Genomic DNA, 22,578 nt, shown 5'->3' on the forward strand with positions numbered 1-22,578 from the left:
GAAAATAAAATACACGTTTTCAGGCCGAAAATGAAATACACGTTTTCAGATTGAAAACGTGTAATATACGTTTTTCAGTCCGAAAATGAGATACACGTATTCAGTTTGGCAATGAATGCAGTTTTAATGTGACCAATAAACAACACTGGAATGCGAGGTGGGAGTTGCGAGGTGGGATCATTTCGGCAAGTAATCACCACGCACGGTTGCGTTCTTGTTCGGTCGTAGGATGTCATGGATGGTGCGTAGTCACTTAATTATCCATGTTGTTGCATGGGTTGAGCCCAGGGATTATTTGAAATCACGTTACTTGTTCACCCATACAGTGGGGGCTTTTTTTTCATTTTTGACGAAACACTGCTCTATTCCGCACCAAGATGCATGTAAATTGTGAATTTAATTTTCGGACTGAAAAGCTGTCGGACTGAAAACTCGTTTTTATCGGACTAAAAACGTGTATTTTATTTTCGGACTGAAAACGTGTCGGACTGACAACGTGTACCCCAAAATATTTGGCACTGTGCCACGATTTCATTTCGAGCTCTACAGTCTACACTATTAAACAGCTGGTCCTGCGATTTGTGTTTTATGTTTTAAGATGATAGCAATTAACCAATCACATATTTCAACTGGTAAACGTCATTCATCAACCCTGTAGATAGCGAATGTAAACTCCACCCATATTCCCTTATATGGACGTTTACTAAGAGCTTCATTGACCATGATTTTGACTTTGGGACACCCAGTCTAAACGGCGGGAAAAAGTTCAGCACATCGGTTTCATGTCTATAAACATGTTCCCGCATCGGGATATGCACACAGCAATAATTCTTTACGGTCAATAAATTGTAAGTCTTGTCTTTTTAAGTTAGCAAACATGTGTGATGTGGCTCTTGTTTGACTGAATCCAGAATGCATGCATTCTAATTATCCTTTTATTTTTACTTTGATATGTGATTTACAAATTTTTCTTTTATACAGGCCTATAAGATTGTAAAATTTTACGGGCCTGATGAGTAAGTAACTAGGCTACTTGTTAGTTGGGCTACTACATATAATGTTCCTGATTATCGATAAAATAGAATCCAGTAACAGTAAGCCTAGCTTAAATTTTTCAGTTTGTACTTTATTTGGCTGACCGTTCTGCCGTAGCCTTTCTCTCCCATACGCATACAGATGTCTCAGTACACTGGAGCGTTGCGGTATATCCCATCAAATTTCGAAATATTATTTTCGTCGCACTAAATGCCAAGCAATGTGAATACTTCATCTTCCGACCACATACTCTACTCTGTCTACTTCTGCGACATATTGTACAGGAAAATATCGATAATAATGATAATAATAATAATGGCCTTTCCGGTTATCTGGACGTCTTCAAGAAAGCAACTCAAACTTTATACTGTATGTATGCGGATATACACGGGCAGCTATACAATGTGTACTGATCAGCAATGCCTTACGTAATTCCTTCATTTTAGCTGCATCGGTCCATTGTACACATGCACAACCAGTATGAAAATAGACATAGTTTATGTCGATACAGAAATAAGCAAGCGGCGCAAACCACAACTGATAAAATCCATCGTATCTTTTACACCCCAAGGCAATAGTTTATTTACATTGATTAACGTTTACCCGGGCTTAGCTGTCCTAACCCCACCTCTCATGAGGGGCTTGATCAAGCTCGGGCTTGCTCCGTTCCCACGGAGTAAAAGGGTGGATCAAGTTGCCCTAGCCTCGATAGGTCGATCAAGAGTGAAGCAAGCCCGCGTTCGTGGGAACAGGCCTTAAGAGGTCATTACTAATATGAAACAATATTATCCGCAATTAACTTATAAACTGCTACATTTCGACGTTGTTATAAAGTAGATGATTTGTAATTTGCATTCATAACATACTCTATTGAAGTGATTGGCGGATAAGGCTACTTTATTTTACCCCCCCCCCTCCGCCTCACAGGGAGGGGGTGTGAGCGGGGAGAGAGAAACAAAGTACTATACTGTTCTTGTTAACTGTTTTGTTTCATTGCGAACTGCTGTCATAATCATAACATAAATTGTATTTTCTTTTTAATTCTATAGGTTTCAGTATAGATTTTGACAATATAGTCAGGCAAATGGGGTTCAGGCTAACATTTTTTTTTTTTTTTATGGAGCTACTTACTCTGAGGATTAACAAATGTTATGACTGTGTTGCGATGTAGGAAATAGTATAACCTACCTCACATCAATAACCTCAATCATTGCTAGGTTGTCATGCACTGAGATCTAGAATTGTGGGTAGTAATAGCTGCACACAAACAAGGCTAGATGAGAAGCTATATATGTAAAGTTGTGCTGCAATATACGTTTGATTTTTCTGTGTGATGTTGCAAGGGAGGGGGGGGGGGTGGAGTTGGGTGTATGGATAGCACCCGTAACAGAGATCTAATATTTTACCCAACTGAATGTTAACAAAAAAATCCCCCGACTGGACTATTGCCATGAAAGGTGCGGCCATGGCCTGCCTCCCAGTCCCCTTCCAGTCCCCCCCTCCCCCTTGCACATACCTCTGATGTAGGTTTGAAGAACGATCTTTTGACCAAGCAATCTTTTACACAAACAGTTCCATGCTCTCCATTCGGGAGGGGGCGGGGAAGGGGTCCATAACTTCAATCACTGCCTGGCTGGCATGCACTAATATCTATAATTGTAGGTAGTAATAGCTGCACACAAACAGGGATTCGGTGTTGTCATATTTTTTGTTCCTCGCACTAACCGAAGTGAATGTTGTTTCCATTTTTATTGTTTCATCAATCTCGATTTCTCGTCCATGTCTTCGTAAGGTGCCTGCTCCGCCACCCACCCACCCCCACCCCCCCGATTTCTTGTCCATCTGTCTACGTGGGATCGTAAGGTACTTGCTCCTCCACCCCCCCCCCGCCCACTTCCCCTGCTACTGACGGTGTTCTTTGTCACTCTCTGACCATTCTTTCACATTAAGGAGGAAGTAAGAACCATGGAAAGGCCGGCTCGTGCGTCATGTATTTGACGTCATATCAAACTGTGGTTGTCTTTCCGCAGCTCTTCATTTTTAATGTAATCAACTTGAAGAAGGTAATTTTATAACATGAATACTACCAGCATAATCATTTGTAATCTTTGTTCCTCCTTTTGTTTTTTTGTTTTTAGGATTTTTTATGTTTGACTTAAATAATGTATCAATTTTCGGGAATCAAGCCGTTCGTAACAGTCACTCCCTGTTGCCACCCACGCGTAACAGTTTCTTAAAAGTAAAAGGTCATGCGGTTACATTCAGGAGACATCGCTGAAATGGAGCCAACTTGCAATATTCGAGACACTTAACAATTTGTTTATCTTCAAGGCTAAGCGCATGCTCAGATTGTAATGTATAAATTTCAAATGTCATATTGATCCAGACTGCCGGTGTACAAATCCAGCTTTCTATCACAGGCATAGGCTTAAACATAAGGATGTCCGAAAGTAAAATACATTTCCATGAACAGAAGAAAGCTATTTCTTCAAATATATCCTTGGCAAACAAGAATTTTTCATATGTATTTCCTAGCAAAGATGTGTGTAATTAGGAGACAAGACCACTGACCGTAGGTGTGAATATTCACTTCCTACGTACGATCAAGCACCTAGTGGGACAACTTTCTTATATACAATACTTTCATGTCCCCTTTTCCACAATATGAGAAGATATGCTATCACGTTTCTATCAGTTAATGATTAGGAACTGTATCTGTTATCATTAGTATGAGTGCTATAATGCACGATAAGGGAGGACAGTTTAGATTGGTATTCAGGTGCTTAGCCAGAAATTTGCGAAGGGAGGGGCGAACCTGTAAGCAAACTATCAGAGCCGTAGATTCTGCATTGAAAAATATCTAAGCGTAGAGCCACCTTGAGTTGGCCCTACGCATACAAGTAAATTTTGGCTGAAAATGCCTCCCAGATCGCTGGAAATGGCACTCCCCAGGCCTTGTAAGTTGCATCTAAGCTTGAAATTACTAGCGATATCATAAAAACATACAAAAAAAATATGCTCAAGGGGGGGGGGGGGTGGGTATTAGCATCAGAACATTGTCGGCCCCATTACATAGTATAAAACATGTTCAGACTTGATTGAAATATCTCGTAGGGAGTAGAAGTTGGGAGACTTCAATGCTTGTACAATGTCTATTATCTTTCTGAATTATAGAAATCAAAATGATGCATATTTGTTAAGTTTATATACTTGTTATGGGTATTTTATATTACATTGATATTTGCAATGGAAGCTGTGTCTCTTAGCTAGTATTCAGTAAAAAAAAGGTACCCATTTTTTTTATAGAAAATATGAAGCAAAAAACAAAACAAAACATGATATTGGTTTTTGAACTGGTCAGCAGTCACTTTATATGAGAAATTATCACACTTTTCTTACATGATATGAATTGCACAGCAAACGTAACTTACAGTCTAATATTCAACATATCTCTTTGATCAGTGCGATCCATTAATGGGGAAAAGTAGCAAAAGTTTCTATATTTGGTAACTTATATACATATAGCGTATTATACAAAATATTCACACTCTTCAATCTGCTATGCCGAGGAAGGCTTCAGGAAAGCTTTAATTTTCCAGTGGTTTTGTTGTCTCCTCAGAGGACCCTCCCCTTGCTGTGAGAGCTTTAATTTGCCAGTGGTTTTATTGTCTCCTCAGTGGACCCTCTCTGCTGTGAGAGCTTTAATTTTCCAGTTGTTTTGAGGTCTCCTCAGAGGTTTTGTTGTCTCCTCAGAGGAGCCTCCCCTGCTGTGAGAGCTTTAATATTCCAGTTGTTTTGAGATCACCTCAGAGGTTTTGTTGCTCCTCAGTGGTTTTGTGGTCTCCTCAGTGGTTTTTTGTCTCCTCAGAAGACTCTCTCCGGCTGTGAGAGCTTTAATTTTCCAGTTGTTTTGAGGTCTCCTCAGAGGTTTTGTGCTCTCCTCAGTGATTTTTTTGTCTCCTCAGAAGACCCTCTCCTGCTGTGAGAGCTTTAATTTTCCAGTTGTTTTGTGGTCTTCTCAGAGGACCCTCCCCTTGCTGTGAGAGCTTTTATGTTCCAGTTGTTTTGTGGTCTCCTCAGAGGTTTTGTTGTCTCCTCAGAGGAGCCTCTCCTGCTGTGAGAGCTTTAATTTTCCAGTTGTTTTGTGGTCTTCTCAGAGGACCCTCCCCTTGCTGTGAGAGCTTTTATGTTCCAGTTGTTTTGTGGTCTCCTCAGTGGTTTTGTGGTCTCCTCAGTGGTTTTTTGTCTCCTCAGAAGACTCTCTCCGGCTGTGAGAGCTTTAATTTTCCAGTTGTTTTGAGGTCTCCTCAGAGGTTTTGTGCTCTCCTCAGTGATTTTTTTGTCTCCTCAGAAGACCCTCTCCTGCTGTGAGAGCTTTAATTTTCCAGTTGTTTTGTGGTCTTCTCAGAGGACCCTCCCCTTGCTGTGAGAGCTTTTATGTTCCAGTTGTTTTGTGGTCTCCTCAGAGGTTTTGTTGTCTCCTCAGAGGAGCCTCTCCTGCTGTGAGAGCTTTAATTTTCCAGTTGTTTTGTGGTCTTCTCAGAGGACCCTCCCCTTGCTGTGAGAGCTTTTATGTTCCAGTTGTTTTGTGGTCTCCGCAGAGGTTTTATTGTCTCCTCAGAGGTTTTGTTGTCTCCTCAGAGGACCCTCTCCTGCTGTCCTGTCATCTTCTGTTTGACTGTCTTCTCAGTGTCTTTATTCCTTTGTTTCTCTCTGTAGGCTTCAGCCATTTAATGTTGACTTTTTATCATACAATAGGCTCACTTTACAATTGACTAAGCCTGTCATATTTGTCTATTCAAGTTGTGTTCTCTGGCTGTGCTTTCTTTCTGTCTGTCAATCTCTGCAGAAGATCCTGCTAGTATCGAGACTGCAGACTCTCTGCCTGTTAGACGTTGACCTACAGAGGTGCGACCATGTATACTTTTCAGAGGGCTAAAGCACCCCCCACCCACCCCACCCCCACCTACCTCCTCCACTGGTAGACAGAATGTGACGAAAATTCCCAGTGTACAGTAATAACCATATATAATGTATATGGGATAGCAATCAATGCAGTCGAAACATTTTCAACATTGCTTCAAAAGTTATTTTGCATCTAAGCACCCTCCAATTTACCCAAAGCACTTAGACCCCTCCCGTGAATGGCTCAACATTTTAACCCCCATCTCCCAGCACAAAAGAAGATGGTTGTGCACATGTTGACCTACACAGGCTTTCTGCAGAAGTTAAGCAGTCTTTGAACAGCTTTTCTTCCTATCAATAGCTATATTTAACATCAGTAAGACCATATTCTAATTACTCATTGTTATCTGCATCACCCAAGCAGGTTTCTGTGTTGATGTTAGAATGCTATCAGTTTCTCCACTTTACAGACACCTTTCACACAGCAGGGACGTATCACTTATCTTGGAAATGTAACAGAAATTCATCGTAAGAGATTTGGCCGTCCATATTGGAATCCAGTTCACTGAGCACATAAAATAAATCATCTTCTTTGATGTCTTTAATGATTTTTCGGATGCAGGTCTTAAATTCCACGACGCTGAGGTAGCCATTCTTATCCAGGTCCGCTTGTTTGAAAGCTCTCCGTAAGTTTTTCCATTCCTTCATTAACTGTAGACACAAAACAAAAGATCAGAATCCAAATGAGTGATTCATTTGGGTTACATAAAACTTTAATACAGTCATTTTAATTGAGCATGCACAATTAATAAAAATCATAATAATATACATTTATATTTCTTTTCTTTTTGTTGTTTTCCTTTGCATTACTATAATTGGACAACAGCAACACTAGTGTATTGGCTTGCCTTGTAATAAAGCATGTGGACATTTCCTTTTTGTCGGACCTAATTAGCATATTCATATTTCATACCAAAGAACTCCCTGTTGGTTACAACAATGACAATAACCAATTTGGATGACAAACTAATAAGGGTGCAGAGAAAACATAAGTAAAAAAAATACAGATTTTGGCAAGTAGAATTATTCAAATGCAGAACATCAGCCTGTTTCTGTTTACGGAGACGCTATAGATGGAGAATTAACACACATGGAGCTTTGAATAGGCATGTGAGTTTACTATCTATAATCATTGATGGCATCAAATCTTTAATTGCTACAATAAAATGTTGTGATAAGCTACTTTTTCTTCAACATACAGTTACATTTTACAAGGCATTTGCTTGTTTTTGGTAAACTGTTTCATCAACCATCTGACCGTATTGGCCCAGATTCAAATGAGGATACCTCACTTGGTAGCAAGCCATTGGTATGAAGTTGTACATTTTGTTTATAACTTAATCATATTTTCCTTTTGTTCTAAATACAGGGATGAGCCTGGTGTAAAAAAAAAATCACAGAACTTTGCAAAAATTGCAGTATAGGCTCCAGTTTGAGTGACTACAGTGTGTTAGGATAATAGTTTTTGTCCCCGAGGTAGAAAAGAAATCACGGATATTCCGCGAATTCGCGGAAAAGCTCATGCCTGTAAATAAATGTCATCACACTATTCCACCTACCCCCTACACTGAACCTGTCTCCTAACTACATTTTCTCATTAATTTCTTCGTCCATGCCAGCAGAAATCATGTGGAATAACAAAATGAGTTACCTGTTTCTTTATCCTGAGCAAGACAGTTCCCACACTCTCCTCCACAGCAGCTCCTTTTGAACTTTGGTACTGGAAAGCAGAGTAAAGATATTTAATAGAGCAATTTAATAAAATCAAAGCACAAATGTTATCCCTTTCAATATTACATGAAAGTTCAATTTTGTGTTTTTTCCATGTCAGAAGTTTCTATTAAGGATACAAGTTTTTCATTTTTGGCTATTTTAAAGTTGCTTAATAAATTATCAATAAAAGAGGGGCATAAGACACTTGAAACATGCTTGGATATCTGTCCCCATAGTGAATTGAATTACAGGTTCACATGTTGCCTGACAGATTTTGTCCTTTCATAGCTCTCTCCTGTAGTTAAAACACATTGCTGAGAGACAGAACATAACAAACAGGCAAACATAAAAGTAAAATAGAGAGAATTAAGATCTTACTACTATTTTGTGGGTGTTCTTGTTGTATCTATTGTTAGTGGTAGTTTTATCCACAGGAGAGGAGGAAGGGGCAAACATCTGCATGAACTGAAGATAATGAAACCTGAAACAAAAGGAAAAAAAAAAGAACAATATGACTGATAGACTGGAAGAAGATCTGAAGATCTGAGAAACTGACCTAATTGTCTGTTTATTTGACAGAAATAATCCAGTTGTTATCATTGATGAACCTACCTTCTATATAGGGTCATTTCTCAAAACTTTAAAGTGTTATAGATATACAGCCTGGACTGATAGCAGTGTAAATTCAATGATTTACAGCAAATTAAAGTTAACTTTGCAACTAAAGTAACACTTAAACAAAGAAAATGGTGGAAACTAAGGATGAACAAATCTGTCGTGGACATTCTGTCATCAGTTTACGCATTTCAGATGAAAGATTATAGAGCTTAGCAGTTTTGATACCTGTGTGTAATCAGTTAAACATCTCAGAAGAAAGATCATAGAGCTTAGCAGTTTTGATACCTGTGCGTAATCATTTAAACATCTCGGAAGAAAGATTAAAGAGCTTAGCAGTTTTTGATACCTGTGTGAAATCAATTAAACATCTGAGAAGAAAGATCATAGAGCTTAACAGTTTTGATACCTGTGTGAGTTAAACGACTCAGAAGAAAGATTATAGAGCTTAGCAGTTCTGATACCTGTGTATAATTAATTAAAGGTCTCAGAAGAAAGATCATAGAGCTTAGCAGTTTTGATACCAGTGTGTAATCAGGTATATCATATTCAGTGAATTGTCCTCAGGCATGACTAATTGTGACCTTTGGATGACCACATGATGCAAACATTTCATCAGCTCACCGGCAATTTGAGCTTTATAAATCAAATAATTCTCCCATTTTCTAATTAGTCCGATGGTATGAAGCATATTGTCTGCAGATAACTTACTGTCTGTTCTGGTCAAAGTCAAACTGGAGGGCTAATTTGAGCAGTTGGTCCTCCGTTAAAGTGAACTTCATGAAATGACTAATATTCTATAAATTAAAAGAAAATCAGAAATAGTCATATAAAGGATGTCAACATCGATCGAGAAGACACACATGTGGTTCAAGACTGACTTTACATTAAATCTTCAACCCAGGTGGTATTTCCACATCTTAACATCATTGTTAACAAGCACAAACCATCTTCACAGAATGGCACTTGCGACTCAACAAGTTAAACGTTATTGTTATATAATAATACAGTCTTGTATCTTAACAGTGTCGAAGATATCTTGCAACATTGAATCTTAAACTTTAAAGTAACAAAGTAGATAAGGACAGTTTATTACTTTGGTAATCTAGTACCCATGGGTGTTGTTGCTATGGGTTATGTCAACTGTTGACCCCATGTTTAGGCCTGAGAAATAGTTACAAATGTTAAAACCTAAGTACAATTATTCTGCATGTAAGAAAGGAGACCAAAAAAAACCCTAAAATGTTGGAAAGCAAATTGTTTTGAAGTATTCTTAAGCAAGTGGTACCACAGAGGAAGATTAAACCATAATCAACATTCTGCTTTGTACACAACAATAATCAGGGATGTGCCCAGGATTTCCTGAGTGCCGGGTATACTGATCGCCGTCCTGGGGGAGGGGTCTAAGGGGGAGGGGGTGTCCTTGATTTTTGAAGGTGCTCAGATGCCAAATGCTGGCACTTGTGTAGCTTTTTAAGAACATACACAAGTGCTAGTTTTGCTAACAATTTACATTTTTTATATTTTTTTTAGTGAAATATATTACGTACCTGGTAAATGTTATTAGTTTGTTTCAAAGAGATTTTACAAGGGACAGATTGAGAGCCGTAAGTAATGTTTCTCGCATGCGTAACTGATGCATTATTAGTGTGTATGATTTTGGCATAGGCTAGGCCCAATTTATGTTGAATATATTGTTAGGAATGTCGGGATTTAGATAGAAAATAGTGCTGGGCGGGATTCACGATTTTTAAGGCAGTGCTGGGTGGTAATTTTTAGTGCTGGGCGGGGCCGCCCAGCGTGGGCAACATCCCTGAATAATTACTTCAATGAAAGCTATGGCTCTCTGGAATCTTCTTCTTCTTCCCTCCAACCAGACATCATGAATATTAATTACTGTATACTTCACTCTTGGATGTCCAAGACAATTTGACTAGGAAAAATCTATGCTAATTTGGATACTGTTTCACGATTTTCTTTCAGCCGTGATGTGCAACTTACGTATCATAACTAAGGACTGCCTTTGAGGCAAATGAGTTTCATTAAGAGCTGAAAGGACAGCAAAATAATATCTTCAAATATATATACATATATAAAAATATATAATCTGACACTTTGTAGTAAACAATGGGCAGGTAGGCATCCTTTTGAATACAGGTAGGATATAAGATCAGAACTCACCTTGAATTCTGGAACTGTGATATATCCATAGCCGTCCGGATCTAAATCCCTGAGGATACTCTTCAACTCATCCCAATGCTTCACAACCTAGAAGGATCAACAACACACATTAAGAGTGATATATCCATAGCCATCCGGATCTAAATCCCTGAGGACACTCTTCAACTCATCCCAATGCTTCACAACCTAGAAGGATCAACAACACACATTAAGAGTGATATATCCATAGCCATCCGGATCTAAATCCCTGAGGACACTCTTCAACTCATCCCAATGCTTCACAACCTAGAAGGATCAACAACACACATTAAGAGTGATATATCCATAGCCATCCGGATCTAAATCCCTGAGGACACTCTTCAACTCATCCCAATGCTTCACAACCTAGAAGGATCAACAACACACATTAAGAGTGATATATCCATAGCCATCCGGATCTAAATCCCTGAGGACACTCTTCAACTCATCCCAATGCTTCACAACCTAGAAGGATCAACAACACACATTAAGAGTGATATATCCATAGCCGTCCGGATCTAAATCCCTGAGGACACTCTTCAACTCATCCCAATGCTTCACAACCTAGAAGGATCAACAACACACATTAAGAGTGATATATCCATAGCCGTCCGGATCTAAATCCCTGAGGACACTCTTCAACTCATCCCAATGCTTCACAACCTAGAAGGATCAACAACACACATTAAGAGTGATATATCCATAGCCGTCCGGATCTAAATCCCTGAGGACACTCTTCAACTCATCCCAATGCTTCACAACCTAGAAGGATCAACAACACACATTAAGAGTGATATATCCATAGCCGTCCGGATCTAAATCCCTGAGGACACTCTTCAACTCATCCCAATGCTTCACAACCTAGAAGGATCAACAACACACATTAAGAGTGATATATCCATAGCCGTCCGGATCTAAATCCCTGAGGACACTCTTCAACTCATCCCAATGCTTCACAACCTAGAAGGATCAACAACACACATTAAGAGTGATATATCCATAGCCGTCCGGATCTAAATCCCTGAGGACACTCTTCAACTCATCCCAATGCTTCACAACCTAGAAGGATCAACAACACGCATTAAGAGTGATATATCCATAGCCATCCGGATCTAAATCCCTGAGGACACTCTTCAACTCATCCCAATGCTTCACAACCTAGAAGGATCAACAACACACATTAAGAGTGATATATCCATAGCCATCCGGATCTAAATCCCTGAGGACACTCTTCAACTCATCCCAATGCTTCACAACCTAAGAGGATCAACAACACACATTAAGAGTGATATATCCATAGCCATCCGGATCTAAATCCCTGAGGACACTCTTCAACTCATCCCAATGCTTCACAACCTAGAAGGATCAACAACACACATTAAGAGTGATATATCCATAGCCATCCGGATCTAAATCCCTGAGGACACTCTTCAACTCATCCCAATGCTTCACAACCTAGAAGGATCAACAACACACATTAAGAGTGATATATCCATAGCCATCCGGATCTAAATCCCTGAGGATACTCTTCAACTCATCCCAATGCTTCACAACCTAGAAGGATCAACAACACACATTAAGAGTGATATATCCATAGCCATCCGGATCTAAATCCCTGAGGATACTCTTCAACTCATCCCAATGCTTCGCAACCTAAAAGGATCAACAACACACATTAGGAGTGATATATCCATAGCCATCCGGATCTAAATCCCTGAGGATACTCTTCAACTCATCCCAATGCTTCACAACCTAAAAGGATCAACAACACACATTAAGAGTGATATATCCATAGCCATCCGGATTTAAATCCCTGAGGATACTCTTCAACTCATCCCAATGCTTCGCAACCTAAAAGGATCAACAACACACATTAGGAGTGATATATCCATAGCCATCCGGATCTAAATCCCTGAGGATACTCTTCAACTCATCCCAATGCTTCGCAACCTAAAAGGATCAACAACACACATTAAGAGTGATATATCCATAGCCATCCGGATCTAAATCCCTGAGGATACTCTTCAACTCATCCCAATGCATCACAACCTAAAAGGATCAACAATACACATTAAGAGTGATATGTCCGTAGATGTTTATAAAAGCATTCTGGTACACTGACTGTATTTCCCATATCAAATTCTATAATTCATTCTGGTGTAGTAAAAGCTGCAAGAGAGGCGATTAGGCAATTTGCTGGGTTTTATGGGGTTTTTTTTCTGTTGAAGTTTGTGTCACTAGTTTTACAGACCAGGCAAACAATATTTAACAATTTTGTTGAAGAAAACTCTAATCAACATTTCCATTATTCTATAGGAAAGAGATCTTCAAATAGCTACAGGATCTGAAAGCCCTGTAAATTGCTCTCCAAAAGCCTCCCTCCTCAATTAGCTTATTGATGACTACTTCATCATAGTATGAACAAGTGAGTACAGGAATAATAGCTTCAGTTATCTAGTGCAAAGATCCACTTCATCCATGAAAGCCTAGCAATCAAACGGTTTTCAGCACCAGTACTCTCAGACACAGACCTTAATTTATGGATTGGCTATTGTTTCACAATTTCACAGGTTAATATGCTAAAGATCAGGTTATTAATAAGACTCCGTATTGACTACAAAATCTTCATTCTAGCTTTTCGTACCATTAAAACTGGTACCCCAACCAACCTTAATTTTCTGAATGCTGTACCACGTTTATGGAACTCCCTCTTGGTTGACCATAGGTCTTTTAGATTCTAGTTTTCAAGTCAAGCGCTGTCTTAAAACTATTCTTTTCTCTCAACTCTATCAGTTTTTGCACCTTGAGTACTGATAAAGCGCATTGAACAACTTTTGTTGCAGTCTGAGCTATATAAGACTAGTTATAATTATTATTATTATTATTAACTGAACAGGTGAACGAGGTCATTAAATTCAATGGAAATAGTCAACACCTACCTAGCCCCAACTCCTCCCGCATCCCCTCCCAACAACACATCCAAACAATGCAGAGCTTCACCTTACCTGAGGTCTTATTTTTCCTAAAATATCTAAATTGGGTGAACCCAGTGAATCTCTAAGGACTTGGGGCTCGGGTTTCACTTTGGTGACCTTTGACCTCTGTAAACCATTGTGATAATCTGGTAAGTTGTTGTATGTAGATTTGGATTTCTTCATTACAGCTTGGCTCTCTACAAAGGAAAAAGAAATGATGCTTTCATTATCATATCGTTTTTCAAACAGAATCATATATTTATCAAATTTTAAAGGATGCAATATCTACAATAAATCAAAGGATAAAAAATTTAAGGACAAATGTATAGCCCAGTGTGTGTTTCTACAGTGTTACTCTGGTACTGTTAGAACTTATCAATGACCCAGAAGATACCCATCCCTCTGAATCATTGCTCAGAATACATGAAGGTTGGCTTTGACTATGGACCTTGGCAAGCCATGAAAACTGTAGATAAACTTTCCGACATCTTGAAAAATTCTGAAACCCGCCGAATATTTTCGGGACCCACTTTTTGGATCACACCACATAGTTTGTGGACCTTTATTAATTGAAAAAAATCTAGCAAAACACACAGGAAAGACACAAAGTATTTAATGGTAATATACTAAGAATGTTCAAAGAGAATTAATATTCTTTACGGTCAGACTTAATGCAGAAAGCTGTGTACTAATCAGAGAACAAGTAAGTGCAGAAAGAGAAACTACAATGTCATACTTTGTTTATCATATAAACCTAAATGGATCCTACAGGGATATGTTTTTCTTTATCATATAAACCGACAAGGATCCCAACAACCTTTCTCTAACCTTCAGGAATAGTTTCATGATTTTCTTAAGTGCACAGCTTGTTCCCTGTTACATACAAAGAAAGTGTAATCTTTCTCATGAAAGGAATAATTTCGAAAAGTAACAAACTGTTTCAGCCACGTTTTATGTTGTTATTGGTTTACTCTCACCTCTGAAGGTGACATCAATTCATGTGTTCCAAAGAAATTTATGGAAGTGAATATTGTGGTATACTTTCTGGTGGTTATATATATATATATATATAAGTAATCCATGGTTTGTAAACCCGCTATGACATACATTGTCAGCGGAAGATTGATAATCAGGAAGAAAGGTTTCTCCAACTAACAAACCATTCTGATGCATTGAAGAGAAATTCTGATTGTTGCCAGTCTTCTTATCTTACCTAAAAGAAACGAAATTCTCTCATCTCGAGTGAAAAAGTCTAAAAGTTCTCCTTGATGTACGAGTCCATCTTTTCCGGTCTTTAAGGCTTTCCAAAGGTTTTGAAGCTCTGTAGGGTGTAGTACAAAGCCCAACCTACGAATGATAAAACACAGTTCATATCAAAGAACAGTTTACAGTCAAGATTTCATATCACATTTTGGTTATCTATTTTTTCAGGTATGTTTTTTTTTTTATCTCTTTTAAGCTGAAATGCAGTCCTCTTTACAGAAATCATTAACAAAGGCAAGTTCAATCAGTTTCTTGTAATATTATCGTAATGTTCTTATGGCCATCAAACACCACATGGCATTATTTTACTTTAATTTGTTAACACTGGTTTTTTTCTTTCTGTGTGTTTTTTTGGTGATTGTCAATTTTAAAGTTGGAGATTGGTCCCTTTATATATATGCAATAACTAAAAGTGGTAAGGTCACAGACTCAGAATTATCCAATATCTGTTCTAACATAACACATAAGTAGCTAGGGAAAGAGATCATAGTATCGCAGAGCATCTTTGTGTTTTCCTACAGTTAATACAATGATTGATTACTTATGTACAAACATCATTTAAAACTCAAATGTGTCATATTTAGATATCTTGAATTTGTCCCTATTCAATTCTGTACCCTGCCTAATGAAACCAGTCTCCTAGAAGATAAACTTTATCCCCATTTCTATGCGTGTCACCATGTCACTCAAACATAAAGTTCTCACTTAAGTACAATGGCCTTTAGACAGAGTTGGGCACAGTACTTTTTTATAGACTGTACTTTCATGTGACAGTCAATGCACTATTGACTGACAGTATATAAGCAGTACATAAGCAATAGGAATATCCTGTTTCTATTTGGGTAATGGTTTATCTGAATTGTTTTTACTGTCAGTATGGGTGCTTTGAAGCATGATATGAGAGGAAAATAGGATTAGAAAATTGTCCCAGATGGCTGGCCATCAAGACACCCTATTTGCATATTCATGGTTAGATCAGGTGTTTATAAAAGCTGCTGTAGTATAGATATCAAGTGAATAATGAGAATGAAGTCAGTATAAAAAATTTTGACGAAATAAAGAGGGACTACTATGAAAAAATTATTTATCTTACGCCTGAAGCCAATAATGAAGTTGAGTCCTTGACAGTCGACCGGTCTTTTTAGCGTCCAGTCTCTCGAAGGCTTCCTTGGCTGCTAACCGGTTGTAGCGTAGCTGATCTTGCACCAAACTTGCAATCTGGGGAGTAAGGCAAAGTAAATTACACTAAACACAGGGTAGGCTTGCAGCATAAACTTGAACCATATAACAATAAAACCAATAAATTATAAAAGGAACCGTTCAAATGTGACTGACTAACAGGAACCATTGTCGCCCAGTGGTCTTTGGGAGTGTGCACTAGATGTCAGCTACACTGAAAATCAGAATTTTCAGTTTTATTTCTTAACTTTTCTGCCCTCAGTTTTTAAAAAAAAAAGGAATTAATTTGTTCAACTTACAAATTTAAAAAGGGAGAAGTGGTAGTAAACCTCAGACTATTTTTTCTATCCATTTTCAGATCTGATGTTTAGTTACGATGATAGAATTAAATGTGATTATTATGTGTTACCGAAATGTAATACCTAGAAACCTCACTTACACTGACTATACAAGCAGCATCACCAACAATCCTAAGTATTAACTTGACATTATTTCTTTCTGACGTTCTTGTCAAAGAGAGGAGAGATATAATTCAGGTGGTTGTATAATATACTGACAGCCAGAGAGGAGAGATATGATTCAGGTGGTTGTATAATATACTGACAGCCAGAGAGGAGAGATATTATTCAGGTGGTTGTATAATGACAGCCAGAGAGGAGAGATATGATTCAGGTGGTTGTATAATATACTGACAGCCAGAGAGGAGAGATATGATTCAGGTGGTTGTATAATATACTGACAGCCAGAGAGGAGAGATATAATTCAGGTGGTTGTATAATGACAGCCAGAGAGGAGAGATATGATTCAGGTGGTTGTATAATATACTGACAGACAGAGAGGAGAGATATGATTCATGTGGTTGTATAATGACAGCCAGAGAGGAGAGATATGATTCAGGTGGTTGTATAATATACTGACAGCCAGAGAGGAGAGATATGATTCAGGTGGTTGTATAATATACTGACAGCCAGAGAGGAGAGATATAATTCAGGTGGTTGTATAATGACAGCCAGAGAGGAGAGATATGATTCAGGTGGTTGTATAATATACTGACAGACAGAGAGGAGAGATATAATTCAGGTGGTTGTATAATATACTGACAGCCAGAGAGGAGAGATATGATTCAGGTGGTTGTATAATATACTGACAGCCAGAGAGGAGAGATATAATTCAGGTGGTTGTATAATGACAGCCAGAGAGGAGAGATATGATTCAGGTGGTTGTATAATATACTGACAGACAGAGAGGAGAGATATAGTTCAGGTGGTTGTATAATATACTGACAGCCAGAGAGGAGAGATATGATTCAGGTGGTTGTATAATATACTGACAGCCAGAGAGGAGAGATATGATTCAGGTGGTTGTATAATATACTGACAGCCAGAGAGGAGAGATATGATTCAGGTGGTTGTATAATATACTGACAGCCAGAGAGGAGAGATATGATTCAGGTGGTTGTATAATATACTGACAGCCAGAGAGGAGAGATATTATTCAGGTGGTTGTATAATGACAGCCAGAGAGGAGAGATATGATTCAGGTGGTTGTATAATATACTGACAGCCAGAGAGGAGAGATATGATTCAGGTGGTTGTATAATATACTGACAGCCAGAGAGGAGAGATATGATTCAGGTGGTTGTATAATGACAGCCAGAGAGGAGAGATATGATTCAGGTGGTTGTATAATGACAGCCAGAGAAATAGTATCCTACCTGATGAACAGACTTGAATCTGCCTTCCATTACATCTTGTTTTCGTTCCAAGATGCTGTCAGGCCGTCCAGTTACATGATCAAACAGTCTTTGGGACGTAGAGGGTATCACCGGAGATTGTGATTTTTGTGGTGGTGGTGGTGGGGATGGTGGCGTAGGAGAGATTCTATCACCTTCAGATTGAGGTCTTTGGTTGTTATATAAATTAGTTGGAAGATATCTGAAAAAGCAAGGACCAGTATGAAAATGGTATGAATTATTATATTTTACAACCACAACATGAGATTCAACAACTCTCTTTTAGTATTCCTCAAAAATGTTAGTATTCCACTCCAAGGAAATATTGATCCAAGTATTGCAGGATTGTAAAATGGTCAAACTGCCATACGGGTTAAAGATGTATGGCAATTTTTTTTTTACACAGGATCACCACAAATGTTATCTCTTTGTCTTATACATCCCCTTACGTAGCCCTGCCTATTAACAACATTTTCAACTGAGAGCTATAACTAACAACGAGATAAGTTGAAACACAGATAATCCAGCATTGTAATTTCAGTAAATTTACTTGCTTTACCGAGCCAAGCTGTTCATGCGCATGAAACTGTTGGCCATATAAGTATGTCATGTTTGCCATGTTGACCTATGAGGGTATGGCGGGCCATCAGTCTCAAATCATGGGAGATCGACTTATACCGATTTAAATCGACATATACCAGTTTCCCTCGACATATCATCGATTTATTTTACTTATCATCGATTTAAATCGACATATACCAGTTTACTTCGACATATCATCGATTTAAATCGACATATACCAGTTTCATTCTACATATCATCGATTTATTTTACTTATCATCGATTTAAATCGATGATAAGTAAAATAAATCGATGATATGTCGAAGTAAACTGGTATATGTCGATTTAAATCGATGATATGTCGAAGTAAACTGGTATATGTCGATTTAAATCGATGATATGTAGAATGTAACTGGTATATGTCGATTTAAATCGATGATATGTAAAATAAATCGATGATATGTCGAGGGAAACTGGTATATGTCGATTTAAATCGATGATATGTAGAATGAAACTAGTATATGTCAATTTAAATCGACATATCATCGATTTATTCTACATATCATCGATTTATTTTACTTATCATCGATTTAAATCGATGATAAGTAAAATAAATCGATGATATGTCCATTTAAATCGACATCTACCAGTTTAAATCGATGATATGTCGAATTAAATCGGTAGAAGTCAATTTCCGTGGACTTATACCAGTTTCTAGCGTCTCAAATTGACATATACCTATTTAAATCGACATATCATCGATTTAGCTCATTAACATATTCCAAATCCCGATTTCGGTGATGATTGACATGTGGAGATACATCACGTGTAGTCACCTGACAAGGCGGGCGAGTAATTGAAAATAAACACGAGCACAGTGGAATGCATGATTTGAGCTTGATTACTGTAACTGTTAAACCCCATGGGTATATACTTAGCTATTAAAAAGTAACCTTACAGTAGGCCTCACTGCAGAACAATATCATCTTTGTTTATGGTGTAACTGGAGTAGGTAATTGCATCTGTGTACGTACTGTGGGCCTATTCAGTTGCATGTGTATTCCTATATTATAGCGCCACGTGTTCGAGTATAGACCAGCCCAGTTTGCATTGAGATAATTGCACGTCATTGACATATCAGTTATTTCAGCCTTATTGTTAAACCGAAATCTTTTTGCAAGTAATTGTTCATAATTACCATTGACATATAACCATGATGAACACCCTTGCTAGCTTCGTAATTTTGGAACTATTAAATTACTCGCCCGCCTTGTCAGGTGACTACACGTGATGTATCTCCACATGTCAATCATCACCGAAATCGGGATTTGGAATATGTTAATGAGCTAAATCGATGATATGTCGATTTAAAACGGTATATGTCGATTTGAGACGCTAGAAACTGGTATAAGTCCACGGAAATTGGCTTCTACCGATTTAATTCGACATATCATCGATTTAAACTGGTAGATGTCGATTTAAATGGACATATCATCGATTTATTTTACATATCATCGATTTAAATCGATGATAAGTAAAATAAATCGATGATACGTAGAATAAATCGATGATATGTCGATTTAAATTGACATATACCAGTTTCATTCTACATATCTATGGCGGGCCATCAGTCTCAAATCATGGGAGATCGACTTATACCGATTTAAATCGACATATACCAGTTTCCCTCGACATATCATCGATTTATTTTACTTATCATCGATTTAAATCGACATATACCAGTTTACTTCGACATATCATCGATTTATTTTACATATCATCGATTTAAATCGACATATACCAGTTTCATTCTACATATCATCGATTTAAATCGACATATACCAGTTTCATTCTACATATCATCGATTTATTTTACTTATCATCGATTTAAATCGATGATAAGTAAAATAAATCGATGATATGTCGAAGTAAACTGGTATATGTCGATTTAAATCGATGATATGTAGAATGAAACTGGTATATGTCGATTTAAATCGATGATATGTCGAAGTAAACTGGTATATGTCGATTTAAATCGATGATAAGTAAAATAAATCGATGATATGTCGAGGGAAACTGGTATATGTCGATTTAAATCGGTATAAGTCGATCTCCCATGATTTGAGACTGATGGCCCGCCATATGAGGGTTGTGACTCACAGGGTGACAGGAGTGACGTTCAACAAATCTATAGTACTTTTGTGAATAGTATACTGTACCTCTTCTTGTTGAAAATTGCAAGGAATCCTGGATAAGGCACAAGCCCATCTTCTGTGGTTCCAACATCATAGAGTAACTCTTGGAATTGTTTATCTGTAACTCTCATGTTAAAGGCGTTGTTGATGCTCTCTCGGAATTGAAACTGAGTGATGAGGTGGAGGGAATGCGGATCTAAAGATCTGACGAGGAAAACAATCATTTTCTGAATCGATAAGAACCTTGCTTTTTCAGTAAAGTGATCTCTCTGCTATTTCATAACAAACATGTTATGGTCAAAGGGAAACTGATTCAAACCCACATATTTAATGGTTGTTAACATCAAATTCAGACTGCAATGTAACTACCCCTCCCCCCCCCCAACCAAAAATATCTATACATCACCTTCGATCTCTTTGGTAGGCCAATGATCCATCCAAAGGGGCGTTTCATTTAACCAAACCTACACATGGTAATTATTGGTCATACTAATTTGCGACAACCTAATCTGCTGTTTGGACAGCCAAACAGAAAGACCTGGTTGTCTGAGGGTCAACCAGAAGACATCCTTTTAACTTTGCCCTCGATAAACAAATGCAAGATGGTTTCACGACAGTATTTTATGCAAGATGTGTTTTGAAGCATTTCATGCCATAAACCTATAAGTGCTTTACAAGACACTGAATAATAAGTTATTCCCTGACTGTGAAGGGGGCCATCTATGGGAAGAAAATATCACATTTTAGACATGATGTATTCTGAGGCATATTTAGACTATAGATGTGGTCTATCATTAGGTCTACATGCAAGGATAGGTTAATAACTATTTTTAAATATTTGAAAATCAGGGTGGTACAGCACCACACACCTGGATTTGCACCTGCATGATAACAGATTGAAAGGAAAACGAAATGTATATATTTTTCTTAAAGCAATAAGTTGCATTAACTTCTGACACAAAACGATTACTATTACACAATTCCAAGGAATACATAAACAGAGAACAACTTTACCTTTTGTTGAGCATATCTAGTTACTAATTTGCTTTCACTTGGCACTTAAATGAAAAGGATCAATTGTTGCTCTCATCACAAATAAATAGACAATGATTATTTAGTAAATTTGAATCAATAATACACAACACAAAATAGATGTTACTTAATATTGATCGGTTCTCTTTTGGGACGGTCCTCATATGCATTATAAAGACAAAAATACCATGGTGGGATAATTAAAAAGATTCGCATTACATTCCCATTACAACTTTGAGTGGCATCTTGTGCATAAAAGAATATGTGCTCCTTGTGTTTAGATACTGTAAGTACAGACTATATAGGTCAGCTTAAGCCTTTCTAATATCACCTATTTAAAGGGTGTGAAGACTTGCGCAAAAAGAAATGTCTAATGCCGGTAATCTGACCTAGTTTCGAATGAGGTGTTACAGAAGCGTTAGACACCACCATCGATCCCAGAAAATACACAAACAGCTTGCAACCTTCGGTAATTTGACACTAGTGTACAGTCAGTACATACAGCTGCGGTCAGAACCCACATCTTGTAGCAACAAGCAGAAAAACTTCACTTGCAAGCAACGGAAAGTTAACTTTTTCAGAGCGCGGCACACGGTTTGGGGCGAGTCTTCAATGCCTTTAAGGTCAACTAAACACTGCTGCACACATGCAAGAACAAATGACTCAAGATGATTCATATAGTCTCTATACCAGTAGTAAGTTTTGTTCACAACAGATGATTCCACAAAATTTTCTGGGTGAGCAACATCAAATACAAATATACTTCTATTTATTTCAAATGTTCAAATGTCAATGAGTTTACTATGACTGCATGGATGGATGTGAATCATCAGATTAGACAAACACATTTTCTTTCAAATGATGGAAGATATTTACAAGAAAAAAATGTAAAATGCTGTGAAATGGATTCAAAACAAAACGTAAAATATGTAATCAGATTGAAATCAATCAGTTTTCTGACTTACTGGAAGGTACCAAGTAGTTTCAGAAAGTCTTTGTGTAACATTTCAACTAGTTTGGCTTCTGCGTCTTCAGCGGAAAGATTACCTGCAGGTGTTCTTAACCTATTGCTGAAACTTCAAGAAAAAAAAAAAAAAAGCACACAAAAGTAATA

General features: G+C 37.8%; 1 protein-coding gene across 4 annotated transcripts in view; it reads right to left on the bottom strand.

Moving 5' to 3' along the window:
- Positions 1-4,376: 4,376 nt before the first annotated feature.
- The window catches only part of LOC139968092 (EF-hand calcium-binding domain-containing protein 6-like), a 69,051-nt gene continuing 50,849 nt past the window's right edge, over positions 4,377-22,578 (bottom strand). For 3 of the 4 annotated variants that reach the window (XM_071972462.1, XM_071972452.1, XM_071972469.1), the window contains exons 12-22: positions 22,430-22,540; positions 20,457-20,636; positions 17,659-17,878; positions 15,859-15,983; positions 14,716-14,849; positions 13,533-13,699; positions 10,510-10,596; positions 9,040-9,125; positions 8,092-8,194; positions 7,652-7,720; positions 4,377-6,651 (exon numbers count right to left, since the gene is read on the bottom strand). In XM_071972462.1, coding sequence (XP_071828563.1) covers positions 6,436-6,651; positions 7,652-7,720; positions 8,092-8,194; positions 9,040-9,125; positions 10,510-10,596; positions 13,533-13,699; positions 14,716-14,849; positions 15,859-15,983; positions 17,659-17,878; positions 20,457-20,636; positions 22,430-22,540 — 1,498 coding nt within the window. In that variant the 3' untranslated portion in view covers positions 4,377-6,435. The remainder of the gene's footprint in view (positions 6,652-7,651; positions 7,721-8,091; positions 8,195-9,039; positions 9,126-10,509; positions 10,597-13,532; positions 13,700-14,715; positions 14,850-15,858; positions 15,984-17,658; positions 17,879-20,456; positions 20,637-22,429; positions 22,541-22,578) is intronic. The other variant, XR_011793221.1, reaches the window with a different exon arrangement.

The sequence above is a fragment of the Apostichopus japonicus genome, chromosome 1 (genome assembly GCF_037975245.1).
Source record: "Apostichopus japonicus isolate 1M-3 chromosome 1, ASM3797524v1, whole genome shotgun sequence".
NCBI classification, from domain to species: domain Eukaryota; kingdom Metazoa; phylum Echinodermata; class Holothuroidea; order Aspidochirotida; family Stichopodidae; genus Apostichopus; species Apostichopus japonicus.